The sequence below is a fragment of the Ceratotherium simum genome, chromosome 32 (assembly GCF_057802395.1).
Source record: "Ceratotherium simum simum isolate JZ-2026a chromosome 32, ASM5780239v1, whole genome shotgun sequence".
NCBI lineage: Eukaryota > Metazoa > Chordata > Mammalia > Perissodactyla > Rhinocerotidae > Ceratotherium > Ceratotherium simum.
The window spans coordinates 14,806,581-14,828,299 of NC_141931.1; the positions used below are offsets into that span (position 1 = coordinate 14,806,581).

A 21,719-nucleotide genomic window follows, 5' to 3' on the forward strand; every position below is an offset into this window, starting at 1 on the left:
CTTTCATATGTGTCACGCACTGTTAATACTACAGAATTTATAAAAAATATTTATTCAAGTAAATTGGAATCTTTGTTTTAAAATAGGCAACAGAATAAAATTCATAACATTAATTGACCTGCCAGTACTATAGATTATGAATGGACTTTTGGATAAAGCTTAAAGTAAACATGTTTTAACTTTTTTTTTTTTTAATCACAGGATCAGTTTGAGCCTGAATTTTAAAGTTAAAAGCACTGCCCCCTCAATTACATGTATTGCATTCCCTAGGTATATTATGGAACTACATACAATCTGAAAAGACATCTATTCACAGAAAAGCATCTGTTATCCATGTGTTAAATTCTCTAGGATACAACAGACATTAAAAGGAAATTTTGCTTAGTCAATATTTGTCTAAGATTGTGGTTGGAGCTAGGAAATTCATTCATGTGTTCATCCAGCAAATATTTATTGACTGCCTTTACTATGACAGGTACTGGCCTAGGTGTTGAGCTGACAGCCCTCCAGAGGCTTGGAGGTGAGCGGAGGAGACAGAAGCCACGGGATTGCTATACAGAGCAATAGACAAACTACAACAAAGATTTGAGGGAAGGTACTGGAAGGCATAATGGACGAACACCCGACTCAGTCTTGGGAGCCAGGATGTCCTCTATGAAGAAGTGCGCCAAGCTGAGACCCAAAGGACCAGCCAGGTAATGCAGGTGAGGAATCTGAGAAGGAGGAGCACATAAAAAGGCCTGAGAAAAGGGAATCATGTTTTTGGAAACTGGAGGTATTTAAGAATGGTTGAGACTCATGCAGGAGGCTGTTCAGATGAGAGATAAAGTTGGAAAAATGAACAGCCACCATTACATAGGATTCCTGCGGAAGCAGAAAGGATATGTACGCTCCACTTTAAAATGATTATTTTGTCATATGGAGAAAAGTTTAGAGGGGCAAGATTAGAAGATACAATAATTTAGGAGACTACAAGATTTATCCAGGACGGAGGGTAAAGATGAAGACACAAAGACAGAAAGTATGTAGAAAAGTTATTGTAATAGAGAAAGATCAAAAAGTACAATTGTTCAAGACTTGGTAATTATTAGGTGTGATGCAAGTTGGTGAGAAGAAGGAAGTCAAGAGTGAGAGCCAAGATTTCAGGTCTGAACAAAGTAGTGTGTGGGATTCAGTACACAGAGGCAGGGAACACAGCAGGAGGGGTACACAGGTGGTAAGGAGTGGGAAGTGGGGTGATGAATTCAGTATGCCTTTGAGGTTCGTGTGGGGCCTCAACACAGAGTTGCTCAAAATGTTTGGGATGTACACGTCTGAATCTCCAGAAAGTTCTGGACTAGATATATCTGCATATTGATGTTTTAAATCACGGAGGAGCTGGCAATGATCAAGTTCACAAGGACACATTCATCCTGTGTGCAACTCAGGTAGCAAAATGATTTATTACCTATTACCTCAGGATACCATGTCTAAAGTTTTTATTCATTAGACATTTGATTGGATATTGTAGGAAAAAGTCCTTAATATTAGAAATTGAACAAATGAGATACCATACTCATGATACTCTTAATATTGTTTAAAAGTATACCTTTTCAACTCTATTAACATGTGGTGAACCTTTACCTTTTAGGATATATTTTGTGGGGGAATTATTTTCTGGGGCTTTCAGTAAAACAGTTAAGTAGTAGTAGTTTACACCAAAGCCATTTTCTTTTCAACGTGCAACATGTATACAATGTTTATGGAATATTCACATATATTATGCACAAAAAAAATTTACAACTTCAGAATTTCAAGATCTTTCTCTAACCTTGTTTTTATCTTGCTAATGACTCCCTCTATATAAGGTATTAATTGTAGCTTAAATGTTACATTTACATAGCACAAAATAAGAGAGGGTGAACCAGCAAGAAGGATGTACATAAATAGCAAAGCAAGATTAAATATACGCACTTTATTGTCTCCAGGGCACGGAAGTAGAAGAACCACACAATCCATCTCCCTTCATATTTTCCCTCCCATCTAATTCATTCATCCTGCTCATCAGCAGGGGCCACTTCCTGCTTAGATTTTATGGCTTCCTAACCCTCTGTTGTCATTTCAGATTTGGTTAGTGAACCTAAGAATGATGTCAGTTTTGTATTTTCCTTTATTTTCTGTGGAAAATAGTTCCTGTGACATGATTTTGGTGGGAATCATGCTTGAACTTTAAAAAGTTACCAGTATCCCAGAAGACACATGGGCATTTTTTCCTATTTACTATTTAAATCTCCTGTCATGTTCCAAAAAAGTGGCATAGGATTGGGATATGAACCACCATTTACATCTGTGGGCACTGTGCACCCAGCACTTAGGTCGGCTGGCTTACCCAGTGGTGAAGGCTCAGCTTCATTTGTGGTGAGCCAACATCCCTGACACCCAGCTGTGCCCAAGGCAACGCTACCACACAAGCCCCATGGTTTACCAGGGTGTGCAAGTCAAGAGAACTGCGAGATTTTCCTTCTTATTTACGCAACTGCAAAAAGGTCTTGGGGGAAAAAAACACAACAGATATAGAACCCAATGCCCATTTTCATCTTTACCAAGTCAAAATGGAGCCCATGTGAAAATAAACGGGAGACTATCACTCAATGCATCAGAGTGCTATTTATCTTGTGTTTCTTATATCGGTTAACTGTTACTCTCTTGTGGGCTCTCTATCACTCTCAATTAACTACCACGTGTAAGAGTTCTGTCAGTGAAACATCACCTCTCTCAATCCCCTCCTTTCCAGTCTTCTGTCTTGGCCCAGTTTTGGTCCCATTGCTTTTTAACCAGACAATGGAAATGATGACCAAGATCCAGCCTTCCATCCTTTTGCAATGTAAACAAAGAAACAACCACAGTAATTTCTTCCACCTTACTGGTTATTAAGTTCAAACTTCTCCTAATACCAAGGACTCTTACACAATGTCTCTAACCTATCTCCTTGACCTTATTTCTTAGGAAATATCTCCATGCATCTCATGTACCAGTCACTGGACCACGTGCCACTCTCAGCATGTGCTGTAAACTGCTGCCCTGTACTTCTGCTTCCTCTGCACACAATTCCCTTCTCCAACTTCTTGGCCTACCAAACTCCTACTCTGGCTTCAAGATTCAAATCAAATGCTACTTCCTCCGTAAATCCTTTCATGCAGGCATACATTAATTGCATAGGTTGGAATTAATTTTTTTTTAAATCTGAGCATCCAAAGCCTTTGGTAATATCTCTACAGTGTATGACATGTATATATGTGTCTGTATCTGCATGTGTGTCTGTGTGTGCATGTAAATTTCACAGCAGATCTCTGAATTGAACTAATTTAACATTTCCTATATTGACTTTTTGTGAGTGGTTCCGAAGGTCTATGACATATATTAGTTATGGTTTTGCCATGGCCCTGATTGAATCACCCACTGTGGGGAGGACATGCTGGAATGAGTCTCAAAACTAGCTGTGAGCCCAGTGTGTGCCCCAGCGTCCCAGCAGCTATGTGCCCTAGACAAGGTCAAATACAATTTGGGGAATATTATACACTGTATTAATATTCCTAAGTTGTGGAAGAGATATCCCTTAGCAAATATAAAAAGTAGCTGCCTTTTATTGAGGGTTTAGCATTTGCCAGGACTGCTCTATGCCCTTTATATATATTATAATATTTAATTCTCACAACAATTTGTATGGTAGGTGCTACTGACATACCCAATGATTTACAGGTAAGAAAACTAAGAAAAAGAAGGCATAAAACTTAATTGCAGAGGCCGGGTTTGAACTGAGGCCATATTACGCTATAGGTTGCATCTTTAACCAACACATTCTGCTGTCTACCAGGTGGTAAACATGAATGGTCTACTAGAGGTATCCCATAGTACATCTCTACCTCTCTCGGGGACAGAGATCATGCCTTTTGGTTTGTTGCGTCAATAGTGCCCCGTAATGTTCCTTATAAATAGTAGACTCTAGTACTAACAAAATGTTCACTAACATGTTGAAACTTGACACTTTTCAACCCAGAAAAATATCTCATTCGCTCATAATTCTGTTTTCTCTTTAAATGCAGGGCTACAAATTCTCATTTGCCTTGGGATTTTTCACTAAAAATTAATTTAATACATATTGGAAACATTTAGCTCCTTCATTGCAGCTATGTAAAGTAAGTATTGGCACAGAAAGTGCAGCATTAGGAGAATTCCTTAATCTATACTTTGGGACCACTTGTCAGAAACAGAGCTAAAGTAGATTTGAGACACCTCCAGGCCGGATAGGTCCCCAGTGCTATAAGGTATTCAAATTTTCACTCTTTGACCCGTTGCTGTTTAGATAATTTTGATTTTACGAAAAAAAAAAGGAATAATGATTTACAGAGCCTATACTATGGGAATTTATATATTCCATTTCTTTCATTCTGTACAGGCTAAAATGTACTTCATTAGCATTCGAGTTAAAGCACAGGGAGGGTGGCGTGACCAAAAGCCGTAGCCAACATATCCTTGATTAAAACACTGGGAAGGTTCAAGGAAATGTCAGAAGTAGGAGGGAAATCATTAATAAAGAGATTCTAATGAAATAAACACAGGATATGGAAACCACAACCCACTAAACAGAAATGCTGCTTCTAAGTGTAGCATACTTAGTTTTCTTTTAAAACCAACTGCAAATATATTGCCCCTGGTTTTAAATTATCTACTTCATTAGGTTAAGAAATTACTTTTTCATTGCTACCAAGTGGCTCTTCATCAGGAAGAGTGTGTCCAACTGCCAAAATCTCAAGGTCTAAATACTTAAACTACATTGGAAGAAGAAAAATCAGTTAAGTTTAGAAGGTCCCAGGGGCTGTACGATCATTGAGGGTTTTACATGTGTAGCTCAACAAGCAAATATCTCTCTGGACAACATCAATACATATTGGCTTGAAGCTACTCTCTACGTAAGGCAAATGGAATGAAAATGATGGATTGTGCTTTACTACGTGGAAATGGATAACTTGGCAATTTTTTAAAATTATTCAGCAAGCCAAACACTTCCATGCTAAATGTTTAGTGTTAATAAATTACCTTAAATATTCTCTGAGCTACGGGAAGATTCTCAAGATCTTCAAGCTGAACAGCACACATGAAGATCTCCTCTTCGAGCCAAAGCACAACGGTTGGGAGTGGAATATACAAACCTAATATGTGGTTCTCAGATAAAATGCTGGGGTCTGTGCTGGCCTGTGTGGGCCAAGAGGAAGCAAGTTTGACTCCCAGGAAAGGATGGACCATGTGCATTGGAACAAAGAACCCAAAATAGATTGATAGTCATAAAATCAAGACTACCAAGATAATGTTTTTGACATTTTTGTTCTGAATTCTGCCTTTCCCAAATTGGGGATTCATGGAAGCTCCTTCTTAGTTATAAATTTATTCTTTATCCTTTAAAATTTGGAAGAAGCAGGGTTTTTTTTTTTTTTTTTTGGTGAGGAAGATAGGCCCTGAGCTAACATCTGTTGCCAATCTTCCTCTTTTTGCTAAGGAAGTTTGGCTCTGAGCTAACATCTGTGCCCATCTTCCTCTATTTTGTATGTGGGATGCCACCACAGCATGGCTCGATAAGTGGTGTGTCAGTCTGCTCCAGGGATTTGAACCTGCGAACCCCAGGACGCCAAAGCAGAGCACAAGAACTTAACCAGTACGCGACCGGGCTGGACCCAAGAAACGTTTTTTTAATACATCCTTTTGGCTTACATTTAGGATACAAAAGGCTCTCATATAGAAGACATCAATCTTAGAAAAGACATTCCTTTTCATTTAAGCCAAATGTAAGTGGCACCACAGTTATTCAGACTGGCGTTTACATCACTTCTCTGAAGTTAACTGCTCTGGTGTGCTGCAGGCTTGATTTTTCAAGGAGCTAGCACAAATGTTGTTCACTTGGAGAAGGGGTTATTTGAATGAGGTGGTTGTGACAGATACTGTCTCCCTGAATCACTGAAGGGAAAAAATAAAAAGTCTTCTCTCTTATCTCCCTTTTGAGATCTTATCCACGTGATATATGACTATAAGGATAATTTGAAGAGGCCACCCAACATCTTGCATTTGGACCAAGCAGAGAGGAGACTGTCAACCTTTGCTTTGCATTGGAAAAATGCTGATAAGAATATGCAGAACTCCCTTATTTCCTAAAGAAAACAATGTAACAAAAAAGAACAGGGTAGGAGGGGATAAACCAGATAATAGTTTAGAACGCAGATTTGGGCAAAAGTTAATGAACAACATCATGCATGAACTATTTTTAAATACTGCCAGACCACAAAAAATTGAAAACAACAAGTACACGTCCCCAGTGAAAAACTCTGGAAGACAGACACAAAGTAGAGGTGACATTGAGCCTTGTAAGAACAATCCTGTGCTCGATAGTCTAAATCTTGACTTGTCGAGCAAACTTACAAGAAAGTAATTAGATCCGCTATCTAGGGATGAGTAGTGACTTTTTTTGCTTTTATGGTTTGTAGGCAGCTGCAGTTGAATTTATGCCTAAAACCTCTAATTGCTTTCTCTATGGTGTAAGCAGAAAGATTTTTATAAGTTCGTTTTTACTACAGATTCTCTGCTGACCAGATGTTACATAAAGGCTCTGTGTTTCTTAAAATGTGTTTTGTCCCCTTAGCAAACATAATAAACATAAGAATTACCTGGAGAATTTGTGAAAATCAGATTCCTGGGTCCTGCTGCCAGAAAGTCTAATTGAGTAGGGAGTGGTGGTGCCTAGGGGTGACTGGGGATGGGGCTCTCAGTCTCCACTCTCCTCATCAGCTTTCCCATGTCTCCCCAAATAAAATAGTAGTACTTGAAAGTACAAATCTTATAGGCATTTTGAAATATGAAATGTTGGAAAATGTTGCTACTTTTATTAAAATGAAACAGAATCTGTGCAAAAACAGTGTGCATGCGATGCAAACACAGCTTAAAGACCATTTACTAGGTTCCTCCCTTGCCTTTAGCTTCTAACCAGGTCACTGGGCCCTTGCCCCTTCTACAGAGAAATTCTAGATCCATCACTGTAAGCAGGTCTGGTGCAAACCCAGATACCACATTTTTAAGAAGCACTCCAGGTAATTCAGAAGTAGCCTGTTATTCATGCTAACATTTTATCAGTTCAGTGGCAGCCACCTGCTAAGCCTGAAGTGTTGAAAAACATAGTTGCTGTTTAGTCTACGAAAATAAGTTTTCTTAAACAGAATTGAATAGAGTTTCCCTCCACCAACCCCCAATATGTGAGAGCCTGGCACTAATGGTGCCAAGCCGCAGGAGAAATCCTATAGGAGCAACCACTGTACAAACAACTCATTGCCTCTAGAGGAAAAAGAAATGCATGCTTTTCTCCTTGACCTGAGAGGTGTGCCATCTATATGTGCATAGAAAAGGCAAGTAATTTATAAATTCTGTATGTCTATAGAATGGACAAGTTATTTATTGCACAAGGAATACAGTGAAATAAAAATGCGACTTGGACAATGTTAAAAAGACACAGATTTCTCAAAGAGATATTTGTACAGAAACAGAGCTAATGCAATTCCTTACCTCTACCACTGTCTTCCTGAACACCTTCAGTAGCTGGTCCTGAAGCTTTCCTTCTACACATTCTTGACCAAGTACTAGATTGAGGTATTTGTGGGCTGTTCCATCAAGCCAATCTTTCCTTCTGTCCAACAGTATATCTACTGAAGGCAGCCAACAGCTGTCGCTTGCCCTATATAACTGCCCTTTTTGAGGAACCCTGTGGTCTGGAATTTCTATCCCCTCTGGCTTGCACTAGTGCCTGCCCCTATGCCTTCCTGAGAAGCAGCTGTCTACCCACCTTCCACAGAATGTCTCAGTTATTGAGAATGACGCTCTGCTTTGGCCTCATGAGAGTATCACTGTCCCTTGTCATTCTGCCACCCTACTGTAGCCAGCCCTGAAAACCAGCCAGGCTTCTGCTTCTCAGAGGCTGGCCCCTGCTCGTTACAGCTTGGCTAAAAGACAGGGTACTCAGAATCGGGACATTGCCAAGAACTTAAGTATCACCTTGGTCCAGAAAATCTCTGTTTCTGGAGTTTGACTTCTGCCCAGTTTAAAGCCCAAAGTCACTAGCCCTTTGGATATCTGTAGTAGTCAGCTCAGGTTGCCATAACAGAATACCTAGAGGTGGCTGAAACAACAGAAATTCATTTTCTTACAGTTCTGGAGGCTGGAAAGTCCAAGATCAATGTTCTGGCAGGGTTTGGTTTCTGTTGAAAGCTCCCTTCCTGGCTTGCGGACGGCTGTCTTCCCCCTAAGTTCTTACCTGGCCTTTCCTCTGAGCGTGTGCTCAGGGAGACAGCGAGGTTTGTGGTGTCTCTTCCTCCAAAGAGACGGGGCCCTCCCCTGCGACCTCATTTAACTGTAATTACTTCCTTAGAAGTGCCATCTCCACATACACACACACTGGGGTCAGGGCTTCAACATGTGAATCTGGGGGGACACATTCAGTCCACAACAACATCCTAATTTAAAAATGTCTAGCACCACAGCAAGAGGCGCTCCACCAGTTCTAACTTCACTCATTTCTAATTCACTCCCCCTTCCTCATCAGTCCCCTCTCGAAGCCCTGGTACTTCTTGTTGCCAAATCTGCAAGACTTATGGTAACAGGCACAAACGACTTAACATTTTCCTACTTCTCTTTAGAAAATACCCAGGAATTTGTTTTCAGTTTCTAATTATTATGTTGTTAACTAACTAAATAGCTGCTAATAACAAAAATGTATTGATTAATTATATGGGGATATCTTCTAATTCTTTTTTTTTTTTTTTTTTGGTGAGGAAGATTAGCCCTGAGCTAACATCTGTCGCCAATCCTCCTCTTTTTGCTGAGGAAGATTGGCCCTGGGTTAACATCCATGCCCACCTTCCTCCATTTTATATGGGATGCCGCCACAGCATGGCCTGACAAGCAGTGCATCAGTGTGTGCCTGGGAGCCGAAGTCCGGGCCACTGCAGCGGAGCGCGCACTTAACCACGACGCCACAGGGCCGGCTCCAATCGTCTATTCTTACTATAACTGTTACATTTAAACCAAGAATCGCCCATATCCTTTTTCTGCCCTTCTTTCACTGCCATATTCAGCAATTTGATATTAATTCAGGTTTATCCTCAGGAACCTTAGATATATTAAACTAGAGTTTTAGTTTCTAGGTTTTAGGATGGCATAGATAAATCCTTCAGTGAGCAATGTAAACATATACTCTTAATAAAAATGGCAATTTCATGAACAATTTTCACTACCTCAAACTCCAAGATATAAGAAATTTTGAAATAAAAATAATTATGAAAAAAGCTTTATATCTTATACTCTTCAAAATTTTATTTTGTTTGATAAATATGTATTATAAGATTATATTAAATAAAAACAAATACATGCACTTGGAGGAATTTATCCCCTATCAATTCTTACCAATAAGAATTTTAAATATTATTGGTGTTTGAAAGGGTAATACACGCACATGGTAATAATTTGAAATTCACAAATGATTGTGAAATTTACATCTCCTTCTTATTCTTGATCTCCAGTGATCCACCAATTCTCTTTAAGGGTAACCACTGTTAATAGCTTCCTGTATATTTTTCCGGAGATTTTTCTATCCACTTGAAAGCAAATATATATTTTTCTCCCAAATGATTTCAGAGGCAGTTTATGCGTCTATAAACACATCTGTCTGCAAACATATACATGCATACATACACATATATGTATGTAACATTGTTCTGCACCTTGCTTTTTTCACTAAGCACACATAGAGCCATCTCATTCTGTTTAAAGGTTACATGGTATTCCATCCTGTGGGTGCACAATAATTTATTTCACCTGTCCGCAACCTGAACATCCTTATTGATGGATATATATATTAGTTCATACATGTGTGAGTACAACTAGAGGATACATTTTTAAAGTAGAAATGCCAGTGTCACTTGTACATTTTATATTTTATTTAATTTATTTTTTTGGTGAGGAAGATTGGCCCTGAGCTAACAACTGTTGCCAATCTTCCTCTTTCTGCTTGAGGAAGATTGTCCCTGAGCTAACATCCATGCCAGTCTTCCTCTATTTTGTATGTGCAATGCCACCACAGCATGGCTTGGTGAGCGGTGTGTAGGTCTGCACCTGGGATCCAAACCCAGGAACCTGGGGCCGCTGAAGTCGAGTGTGTGAACTTAACCACTACACCACTGGGCCAGCCCCTATTTTATGTTTTAATAAACAATAAATAACATCAGCAATGCTTGAGAGTACCTTTTCTCCACACCTTAAAAAAATTATTGATTTACAAAACTTATTTTTTAAAAATCTTTTCAAATCACGAGTGGAAATAATATTTCATTGTAGTTTTAATTTGTATTTCTCTAAATAGGAGTGAGATTACATATTGTTCCATATGTTTAACAGTCAGTTGTATTTTCTTTTTTTTCAAATAAACTTTTTAAAATTTTAGAATAGGTTTAGATTTAGAGAAAACTTGCAAAATAGTACAGAGTCTTTCCATATACCCCACACCTGGTTTCCCATACTATTAACACCTTGCAGTAGTATGGTATCTTTGTCAAAACTAATAAAACAACATTCAGACATAATTATTATCTAAATTATCAAGTAAATTTGTATAGATTTCGCTAGTTTTTACATAATGTCCTTTTTGTGTTCAGGATATCACACTACATTTAGCTGTCATGTTTCCTTAGGCTCCTCTTGGCTGTGACAGTCTCTCAGATTTTGCTTGTTTTTTGATGACCTTGAGAGTGTTGAGGAGTACTGGTTGCACATTTTGTAGTAAGATGTGGTTTTCTCTGGGTTCTTTTAAGATGTTCTCTGTATCTTTGTTTTTTTGTAGTTTGAAGTGATATGCATAGGTGTGGTTTTGTTGTTGTTGTTATTTTCCTAATTGGTGTTCTCTGAGCTTCCCAGTTTGGTGTCTGTCATTAATTTTGGAAAGTTCTCAGCCATTATTGTTTTAGATATTTCTTATGCTCTGTTCCCTTTCTCTTCTTCTCTAATATTCCAATTATGTGTATGTGACATCTTATATTATTGTCCCATAGTTCTTGGGTGTTCTATTTTTTTTCCATTCTTTTTTCTCTTTGCTTTTCAACTTTAGAAGTTTCTCAGTCTTTAGTGGGCCTGTGTCTTTGGACTGTAGCCTTCACAAGAGTTTCTCTAGTGGAATAGTTTTTCCTCTGCCTCCTACTGCTCTCCCTGGCTGTAGCATTCCCAGTCTATTTCCTGAAAACTCTGACTCTGGTTGACCGTGTATTTTTATTCTCCCCTTATGTGAGGCAGGAAGGTTTGAGGGGCTCTAGTGGGAAAAAATAAGCTTCACCCAGGTGGGATAAAGCCTAGAAAAATCCTTCCCCTTAAGAATAGGTCTTTGCTTAGGAGAAGGCTCTGGGTGTGTGTCACAATGACTACTCTTCCCTTCTCCCAGCACAGCCATGAGAAGACCTTTTTCAGATCTTCACTGTGAGAAACTGACGGGATTCCTAGAAGTCAAGCCTATAAAATTTAAAGGTCCCCCTAAGACTGGAGACTCCAGAAGTATTTTACTCTTAGGTTAATCCATACTCAAACTCTGTCTTCCTTGAAATTTAAATTGCCATTTAAATGTTATTAATTTGTGGTTTCAGTGGCTTCTGATCCAGGTAATCAGATCACCACCGGGTCTCTTTGGATGCACTGTCTCTAGATTTTGGGGATAGCGATCTGCCCTGTAATCTCAGCTCTCTGATGGGTCCAATAAGAGTTGCTGATTTTCAGTTTGTCCAGCTTTTTCTTGCTGTTATATTGGGAGTGACAACTTCCAAGATCTTTATAATGGGGAGCTGAAATCAGAAATTCATGAAAGTCCTTTTTAATAAACTGCTTTTGTCATTTTCTCATTGTTTAGCTGCCACGTTTGTCTTTTTCTTACACTAGCTCCTTACATATTGAGGAAAAGAGCACTTTGTCACATGTATTGCAAATATTTTCCAGGTTTTTATTTCCTTTTTCTTAATTGATGATGTTTAAATGCCAAGAATTTTTAATATACGCAATCTTATCAATATTTTCTTTTATGGTTTTGTATCATTCTTAGAAAAATGTTCCCCATTGCAGGATTACAAAGTAATTCTAGTTTTCTTATAGTGTATTTTATAGTTTCCTTCTGTATTTATGATAAAAGAAATCAGGTTAATCTAAATAATATGTCTCAAGTCCTATGGAAAACAAGAGAATTTAGCAAATAAGTAGCATTGTATATCAGGGGGAGAAATATAAAACTTAATAAATAGCGTTAAAATAAACTGATAGCCATCTCTATTGAAAAGAAGTCAAAGTCCTGTTCACTTTTCATAATAATAAATATGGGAGGATTGAAATACAAACAACAATTTTCAACTTAACATTTGGAAACCAGGGAATAGAAAAATGACCACTCATAATGCCACCATTCCAAAACAATCAGCATTGGTCTTTCCTTCCATTCTATTACCTGTGTATTTTAAAATAATTACCATCATAATGTAATTATAATCTTGTATCTTGACTATCATAAGCATTCTTTCCATGTTAATATGTGATCTTATAACACTTTTTATTTATACAATATTCTATAAATCTTATTTTTTAAACTGTAGAGAAGTTAGGAGTACTCAATAATTTCCAAATTATATAACCAGTTCTATTCAATTTTATCTAATGTAAAAAAAATAGCTTTAAAAATTTCTCCAAGATAATCTTTAATCGTTGAGAACTTGAAAGGCAAAAAGAGAGAGAACAATAAATTCTGCTTACAAGTGTGCACCCGTGTAAGTTTGGGGAAACAGTTGTGTTTTGAAGGCATTTTGGAGGAAACTGATAAGTTACCTAAAGAAATTACCACTTGAAAAAAGAAGAACCAGGAGAAAAAAAAATTATTAAAACTGAGCTCAATGACTAAAATTTCATAAATAGTAAATTCCTAAATGGTAAATCTTATGCTATGTATATATTTACCACAATTTTAAAAAATTTGAAAAGGAGTTTTCAGTCTTTATCACTTATACAGTATTTTTTCTTTTTTTTTTGCAAAATCAAATTGTGCCAAATTCTCTTACTTTTCTACTTCTGCAGCAATCTAAAAGTGCTGTGGATTTTCTCTACAAGCTATTAACTGAAAGATGCTTGTTTTTAAAGTAGCTGTGGAAATTAATGATAAACCCAATTAAAAGGTATTTTTTCCCCATCTTCTTTGCCTTCAGCAGAAACCTCTCATTTGAACAATAACTCCAGCAGATTAAATAAAAACCTCTCTGTAGTCCTCAGGCTAGTCAGATCAACGAGGTAATCTAAATCCACCATAACTCCATTAGAAATAGGCAACAAAATATTTAGACCTATTATTTTTTAATACTATGCCTCAGCTCTAGAGTTGTATCAGTTGAAGTAAGAACACAATTTTGAGCTATTTTCGTATTATACCTACTTGTTTTCTGTGATGTATTAAAAAAAATAGGTAAAGAATCTGAAAATAAAGATTAGCATTGAAATAACAAGTACTCATAAAGAAATCTGTCTCCTAATTCAAAGGCAAAACATCACACACAAATTTAACTAAACAAATATTTAACTTTGCATTTGGGGTTGGGTGTCCCATACATTTTCAAGTTGGATTATTAGCAATTAAGTGAATCTCAAGTCTATGAAAGGCAACCTGGATGTCACTGGGGGAATGTCCATCCCTCATTCCCATCATTTACCCATAACTAACTTGACACCTTGATGATTTGTCCTTAAAATTCTTGTTGTACAAAAGGTAGAATAAGAAGCATAATGATATGTATGTGCTGCTGATTATAATAATGCCTGTTAGTTATGACCTAAGATATCACAATTAGAGAAACATTTCAAGATTTTTCTGCCATGCATTACAAAATTGCTAAATTGTGTAAGACTTTCCGACAGTCAGAGAATCACAGAATCTCAGCACTGGGAGGCCTTTAGAGGAGGTTCTGCACTGCAGTTAGAGATGACAGATATACCCATGCTGATAAAATGGACATCCCGTGTCATCTACATGCTGTTATACCTCCCAGTCATGAATGGATGAGCCAGCCTTTAAAAGGAGCAGTTAGAGATGATGATAAGCCAGTCTCTAAACGCCCCCTGAGCTGTGGATAATGACATCAAAGAAAACAACAGACAAACTACTTTAACAAGCAAGCACAGCTTTACAGAGAAAGTATTTTGAAAAAGAATAAAAGAGAAAATTTACATACAAAAAGTATAATAATAATAATAATAATATCTGCTATTTATGTAGCATTTTCTATAAAATAGGTATTATTAACATATACTAGTTAATTTAATCTTGACAAAAATCTCTGTGAGCTAGGCACTTTTATTGTGCTATTTCACAGATTGGGAAACTGAGGCAAGAGAGATTAAGTAACATGCTGAAGATCAGACAGCTATGACTGGCTTGATTTACGAACTCACACATTCTGATCCAACAGTCTATTTTAACCTAGATGCTAGACTGCTTCTCCAAAAAAAATGAATTTCAATTGTTGGCTCCAGTAGGAATTGAGCGAGCTCTTTTGAACTCATTCCTGAAATGGCCAGGATCTAATGTCAGCTCTGTACTGCTTAGTATTTTTTTCGTTTCTTTTCCAGGATTGGACCATGTTAGAGCATCTGTAGTACATTGTTACTCTATTAATTAAACAGAGTCACTTAGACTCCCTTTGTTTCCAACTGGATGATGTATTTGAGCATCTGTGTAATATTGTTATTTATCTGAATTATTGATGTAGTCACTAGGAAAGAACGCAAGTAAAATGCTTGTTGCCAATGTTTCAAATAAAGCCTCGATCCACAGGCGGATAAATGGTGCTTTCCGGAGGCAAATGTGCCCAAGTGAATGTCCAAGCACTAGGGCTGGGTAGACTCCTCTGTGTGTGTTATGACAACGGAATGGGATGAGCCTGGAGAACCTGCTTTTTACCCAGACACTCATCCTGGTTGATCAACCTTCCTCCATCCCTGTCCCCAGTCACGACTTATCTACCACGTACCAAGAGTCCTCTTTTTTTGCTTTTCTATAATTGTTCTCCTTCGTTCTACCCATGTTTCTGCCTCTGGTATTTTTCTTGCTTATTCGTATTGACTCAAGTCTAGCTCCTAGGTGGCTCCTTTCTGGGTCGCCTATTGCTCTAATCTCCAACTACACTTCACCCCCAGCCCCAAGAAGCCAGTGCTAATGGAATATGACATGTCAATACATAGGTACAAAAGGGCTTGTGAATATGCAATTCATAAAGCCACCAGGAAAAGAAATGTAGTAATGTGGGTGAATCTATGCTGGACACTAGACAGTCTGGGGAAGAGTCAATTATCAAGGAGGGCTGCTAAGACAAACTCTCAGGTTTTCAGAGGTATATCACAGAGAATCATTTAGATACAGCAAAGCAGACATCACATAATTTATCTTTCTGTCCGGGAATCCTTGAGACCTGAGTTTGTTACTTTAAATTAGTGAGCCAAATTGGAATGGATTTATTTTTGTCCAGCATCTATCCCTTCAATACCTTCCCTTCATGCATCAGATCTCCAGATACCATAATCTCTGCTCTATGTTAATAATAATAATAAAGACAAAATAACTCCATTTACTTTTCCCCTAGATTCAGAAAGTTAATGGATGCATCGAGTTCTTTTATATGAGGTTATATACTTGAAAGATGATTGGGCTGGTATTTATAAATCAATCATGATGAGTAATAACTAACTCTTTTCCACTCTTAAAAAGCCTTTTATAACTGTTATTAATCAAGTACCTCTAAAAAGCATGAAATATTATTTGGGACTACAATTAAAATATTACTATTTGAAAGTGAGGACAAATAAGGAGCTGAAAGATTTGGTAATATACTTCCTGAAAAATCAGTCAAAATAATACGCACTACTTTTTTTTTTTAACGTCTCTTATTGGGGATTTAAAGAGGAAAAAAAACAAATGATTATTGATGATATATAGGAAATTAGTCTAAATTTGAATTTAATATATACCAGTGTAAAGAGTAACAGCTCTTTTTTCTTGGGAAGGGAACGGGTGGACTCGGAGGCAGGAGAAGAAGGGAGATTTACATTTTAATTTTGCTTGTTTGACTATTTTTAATGTCATGTATTAATTTTTGAGATATTAAACATTAATTACTTAATGGATATTTTAGATTTTATTACTTACCATGTGGCAAACGAAATAAAATAGATCTAAAATTCAACACTTTAAACTTATACAGTGCTGTATGTCAATTATATCAATAAAACTGGAAAAAGAAAAAAGAGATGTGTATGAAGTAGGTTTCCCAATAAAACTGTTCTCATACCCTGAAAAAAAAAATCTAAACAGTTTTCTTATTAAATCTCTAACTAGAAACTCATGTAGAAAGGAAGGGAAGGCAAATCCTTTATATGATCAAGGTAAACAACACATGTTCATCATTATCTTTTTAATTCATGTCATCTTCGAGTCCTAATCTTATGTACAACTGCCTGCAAATCCACACATTATTTTAATCATGAATCAGCATCTGTCTACATACTTAAATTTTGGGGCCAGAATTATCTGGATAACCTCAACTCTTCTCTTCTCCATTATATGAAGCAGCACTTATCCCACCTCCTTCTCTTTTCATAGTTATGTGTACCCATGACAGACTCATGAAAAAATATCACTACTAGTGATGGCTGCATAAATTAAAAATCAAACCTTCAAACTTAAATCTACTTTTTGAAATGTTAAAAAAAAATCACCTTGGCAGCCTAATAATAAAAAAGAATCAACTAAAGTATTCATATATAGAGAAAATAAATGCCAGTGTGATACTCAAACAACACAACTTAGTGGTGCCATTAGTGGAAATATTTTTATGAAATGCACAGAGGACTAGTTTTTTAATGCCTGAAATATTTGTATTCTGAAGTATTTTTTAAATAGAAAGATAAATGAATGCTTTCAGATTCTGCTACCAGTGAACCAGAAAATATGATGGTATTTCCAATTCATTTTGTGCATGATTTGTATGGATGATTGAAGCTTTTGAAAATTAAAATGCTTAATAAGTGAAGATTCATTTTTGTAGTTTATAAATAAATGACTAGATATTTAGTTTTGATTTACATTTTTAACTAGAAACTCAAGTTTATTCATAATGAAACATATATACAAATACACACACACAAGGATGGGTCACAGGAAATTATGTATGTACCTGCATTTTTAAACTACTTTCTGTTTTGAAATGGTGTTGATTCTAGCAGTAACGCAAGACATTATCTTTAAGTTCATTTCAGTCCTAAATATTTGTGTGTCTGTGAAGAGAGAGGGAGAGAGAGAGGGATTTTAAAGATGCATGGGAAACAGGAAAAGTGAGGTAGGAATGAAGGGGATTGTGGTTTAAAATATCCACTTTAACATTTCACTTTGTTTTGCCAAATCCTGTGTAGAAATAAGTTCAAGAGGAATTGGTAGACATAGTCAAAGAGAATTGACAGTTAACAGAATATCTCTATTCATTTCAGTTTCATAGAAACCTATGTGTTCCTACTTAAAATCCCAGTCCCTGATCTATTTGGAATGGCCTGTAGTCAACTTTATTTAACCTGACTTGTGGTTTCTACTTTTCTTCCAAGCCTTTCACGGTTAATAACTTTCTAAAGATTTGTAAGGTGATGAGCATTTGTCAAGTAGGTCCATCTGCTTATAATACCTAGTTAATCACAGAAATCATCAACAGTCTGTGGTTCAGAAGTCCTCTTTTAAGCCATTCTTAGCTTTATTCACTGCATCCAATGGATCCTTTTGGCTGGAAGCCTTTGCAACCGCAATGATTAAACAACTCAAATATTGTGTCTTGCACTGGTTCCTTCTCTCCTTCTCGACTGCACCCGTCCTAGTTCAGGCACTATAATTCATGCAGAAGCAATGAAAAACCTGCCGCTAATTGCCTTCTTTGCCTTCACCCCCTCACCTTACCCTGCCCTCCACTGCCAGATCAGGCTGGATCTATCCTTTACTCAGAGAAACCCAGTGCTTGCTGGACATCACCCAAATGTCTAACGTTCAAAGTATTTCACATTGCTTTTCCCACCTCCCCTTCACTAGACTCTAACTCTCTACTCAAGATAAACAGATTTACTTGACAACCCTCCAAATATGCTCAATGTGGGCTCAGCTCTGTCCCTTAGCTCAGCATTCTGTTGTCTGGAATGTCCCCTCTCTCTTCACCTCTTTTCAACCTGCCTCTTTGCCTACTAAAATTTCACCTTCTTTTTAGGCTAACGTCAAATGTTAGCTCTTTGACAAACCTGTTCTTGATTGGCCCAAGAAGAATGACCTCCTCTTGGAGCAACCTTCTGCTCCTCTAGCACTTACAGTCAGCCTTCTCTTATTGCTTAGTCATAGACTCCTTCCTCTTCTTAGATTCTAAGCTCCTGAACAGGAACCATAGCTTCTTCTTCTCTGTATACACCAAAGTATCATGTACTGTGCCTTGCACATAGTAGGGGCTCAATCAATATTGATTGAATACATAAACAATGAAGGTGCAAATAAACTATTTATTTAGTTGAAAAATTTTACAGGAGATTCTGGTTTCATTTTGAAGAAACTCAGGTGAATGTTTAAATTATCTTGGCTGTGACTCTCTAAACAGTGTATGGATTTATATATGCAAGTTCCATACTAGCATATTTTAAGTAGAGAAAAAAAAAGTTTCTTTACACTTGTGTTTTCTTCAAAGAAGACAGAGATCATTCAAGACACCAGATTTTTCACTTATTTTGAGGATCTTTTCAAAGGAAAATGGTACTTTAAAGCAGTAAAGATGATATAGCCACCTGTTTGGGTTTTTTCCTACCAACTCAACTAAAGGAAATCTTACTTCATATTAGCTGAATCATTAACATGGCTTTTAAAGATAAAACAATTTGAGAAACTGAAAATGCAAAGCTGCCCATATTTCTACCATAAATGTGATTAACAATTCACTTTTTAAAATTCAGTGAAACACTGGTAACAAAAATGTCAGAAAACACACCTAATGTCCATATTATAAGATAACCGTGTTTATATCATACTTTAATGATGTGAGTGGACATGACGTAATTCATGGCATATAGAGGCAATCCTTCAATTTTACCTTTCTCTTTTTCATTCAATTCTTCAACACATTAATTAAATGCCTTGCACTATACTAGCACAGAAATACATGGTGAGCTCAAAAAGACAGTCCTTGTGTGAATTTTGCTTATAGATAGTTCTTTTTTTTACACAAAATTTAATAGTTTCAGAACTGAAGCCATTGGTTTTCCCTGAAACCAGCTCATCTGCTTGAGTTTGTAATTTCAGCTAATAGCATCATTTCTCTCCCTTGGTTTGAAGCCACAGAATTACCAAGGACCTCACCATTTGTCACACAAACTACTGCAATATTCATCCAATTATATATACTAACTCCTGTCTTTTTATACTTTAGGGTATTACACAAATGTGTAGATTCAGCTTCTTAAAGTTTATTGCTTACCTAACTAAAGACTAATGACTCAAATTGACTCTTGAGGCAGTATATTAAATTGTCCCAATCTACTCTTCTCATCTTAATACGCCATATTTTCTTGTAAACCTACCCCCAGCTTCACTCAAACTCAATTATTTACTATCCTAAATATATGCCACCATTTCCTCTTCTGTATATTTACTCAAGATATTCTTTCCTGTGACCTACTCTTCCTTCCCTATACAACCATAGAAATTGTGATACCCTTCAAAAACATACCTTAAACACTAATTTCTCTATAAAGTCTTAAAAGATTCTCACAGATGTTTGAGCCTTATCCTCCCTGGAAACTCCTAGTTCATCAATGGTATTTTCTAAAGAACTTCCTACATTCTGCTTCACCTCATCTAGTAGTCCACTAGGCTGTACATTCCTAAGGCAGAGGTAGCTTCATTTACCATTGCTCAGGGTAGGTGCTCAAAAAATTTTAATTTGTTTCTTGATATCTCTGATGAAAAATCTTTTTCTGAATCCTACATATCTTATAAATCTCACATTAAAATATGGCAAGAGTGATCAACATGGTTTCCATACCATTCAGAAGACCAAAAACAAGACCCAGTGAAGGAAAGCGACTCTGGTCTATGGTGCTTTGGGCTTTGGGCACGGCTGCTCTGCAGCCTATTCATAACATTTATGGATTTCTTTTAACGTGCTTCTTTACTTACTCTTCTATTTTTAGTTCTTCTGTCATTCTTCTACTTTCTCTACTCCTCCAGGTTAAGCCTACAGGGGTATTGTCTGGCATTTTTCTTCTCTCTGCCAATAGCACTCAAGAATTAAAATATTTCTGACTTCTGGGATATACTATAAAAATAATTGCCTTTTAGAGTATTGCTAACTTCTAAACTAACCTCCAAAGTTTGTGGAGAAAAATAAAAGTAAAAGAATTCAAACTGAATTTCAACGTTTATTTTTAAAAATTTCAAATGAGTTTCCAATCAACATAGGTGGCATTAAAGGAACAAACAAATCATTAAAGCTAATATACATATGATTGCGTATGTGTGTGTATATGTGTTTGTACCTATCAACTATATACATTAAAAATACTTCAACAGTTTGCTCAAGCACATCTTCTTTCTAGCTTTATTCCCATTCATGCAGTCTTACCATACTACCAAAAAGGAATTAAAACTTAAAAGGGAAGCAGAGGTGAATCTAAACTAAAAATTATTATAACCACACTTTTTTCTGCAGAAAGTTTTTCCAATAACTATATTTTTTCCTAGGTTTTATTTATACCCATGACTTCACGATAGAATACAATGGTTTTCCCAACAAATGTCCCTCTTGAAATATGGAGTAAATTAAAACTAATAACTGTAGTGAAACTGTAGCTTATTTAGGGTGAACGGGTAGAAAACCACTTACCCCCAGTTGCCACAGTGATTTCACGTAGGTAATGGCCATAAAATGGAAAATCGAAGGACAGATTCACTCTCTGCAAGGAACCACAACCAGAAAAGAAAATCAATAATGTGCATAACAGCAAATGTAAAATGAAGAGCCCTCCACTTAAAAAAAAATGATGCTTCTACTTTGCACCACTATTATTGTAATTGACTTTTAAAACCTGATCCTAGATGGTAATAAAGGATATTTTTTCTGGTAATTAAATGTTTGAAGTATGTGAAAAGAGTAAAGTTGGGCTTTTATGGTCTCTTGGTCTGTTCTTTGCTTCCAAAGGGAATTTGGAAGTTTCAACTCTGAATCAGGATATTTTCTCTAACATCACCATTATCTCTTAGTCATCTACAGCAAATCAGTTCTGTCATCATGATGGCAATTTATTTGTGGGTTCTTTTTAGTTTGATTAGCCTTCTCCAAAACAGTAGAGCATGTTACCTGTCAAGTTTCACTGAATAAAAAAATCAAAAGATTTTATTCTACACAATTATATATTCAATTTGTCTTCTGTAAATCCTGTATTGAAACGCGGTTTCATGGAACAAGATATCTTGCACCTACAGATCTAGACTTACAGATATTTTTATTTTTTAGTTGCAATGAGCTCTCCAGATTCAAAATATTATGTCCACTTTTAAAAGCACAGAGTCGAGGGCTGGC

General features: G+C 36.7%; 1 protein-coding gene across 1 annotated transcript in view; it reads right to left on the reverse strand.

The window, feature by feature from the left end:
* PLXDC2 (plexin domain containing 2) overlaps positions 1-21,719 on the reverse strand; it is a 430,861-nt gene that overhangs the window by 191,781 nt on the left and 217,361 nt on the right. Inside the window, exon 4 of the mRNA XM_004425310.3 lies at positions 21,024-21,093. Within this exon, the coding sequence (XP_004425367.1) occupies positions 21,024-21,093 (70 nt within the window). The remainder of the gene's footprint in view (positions 1-21,023; positions 21,094-21,719) is intronic.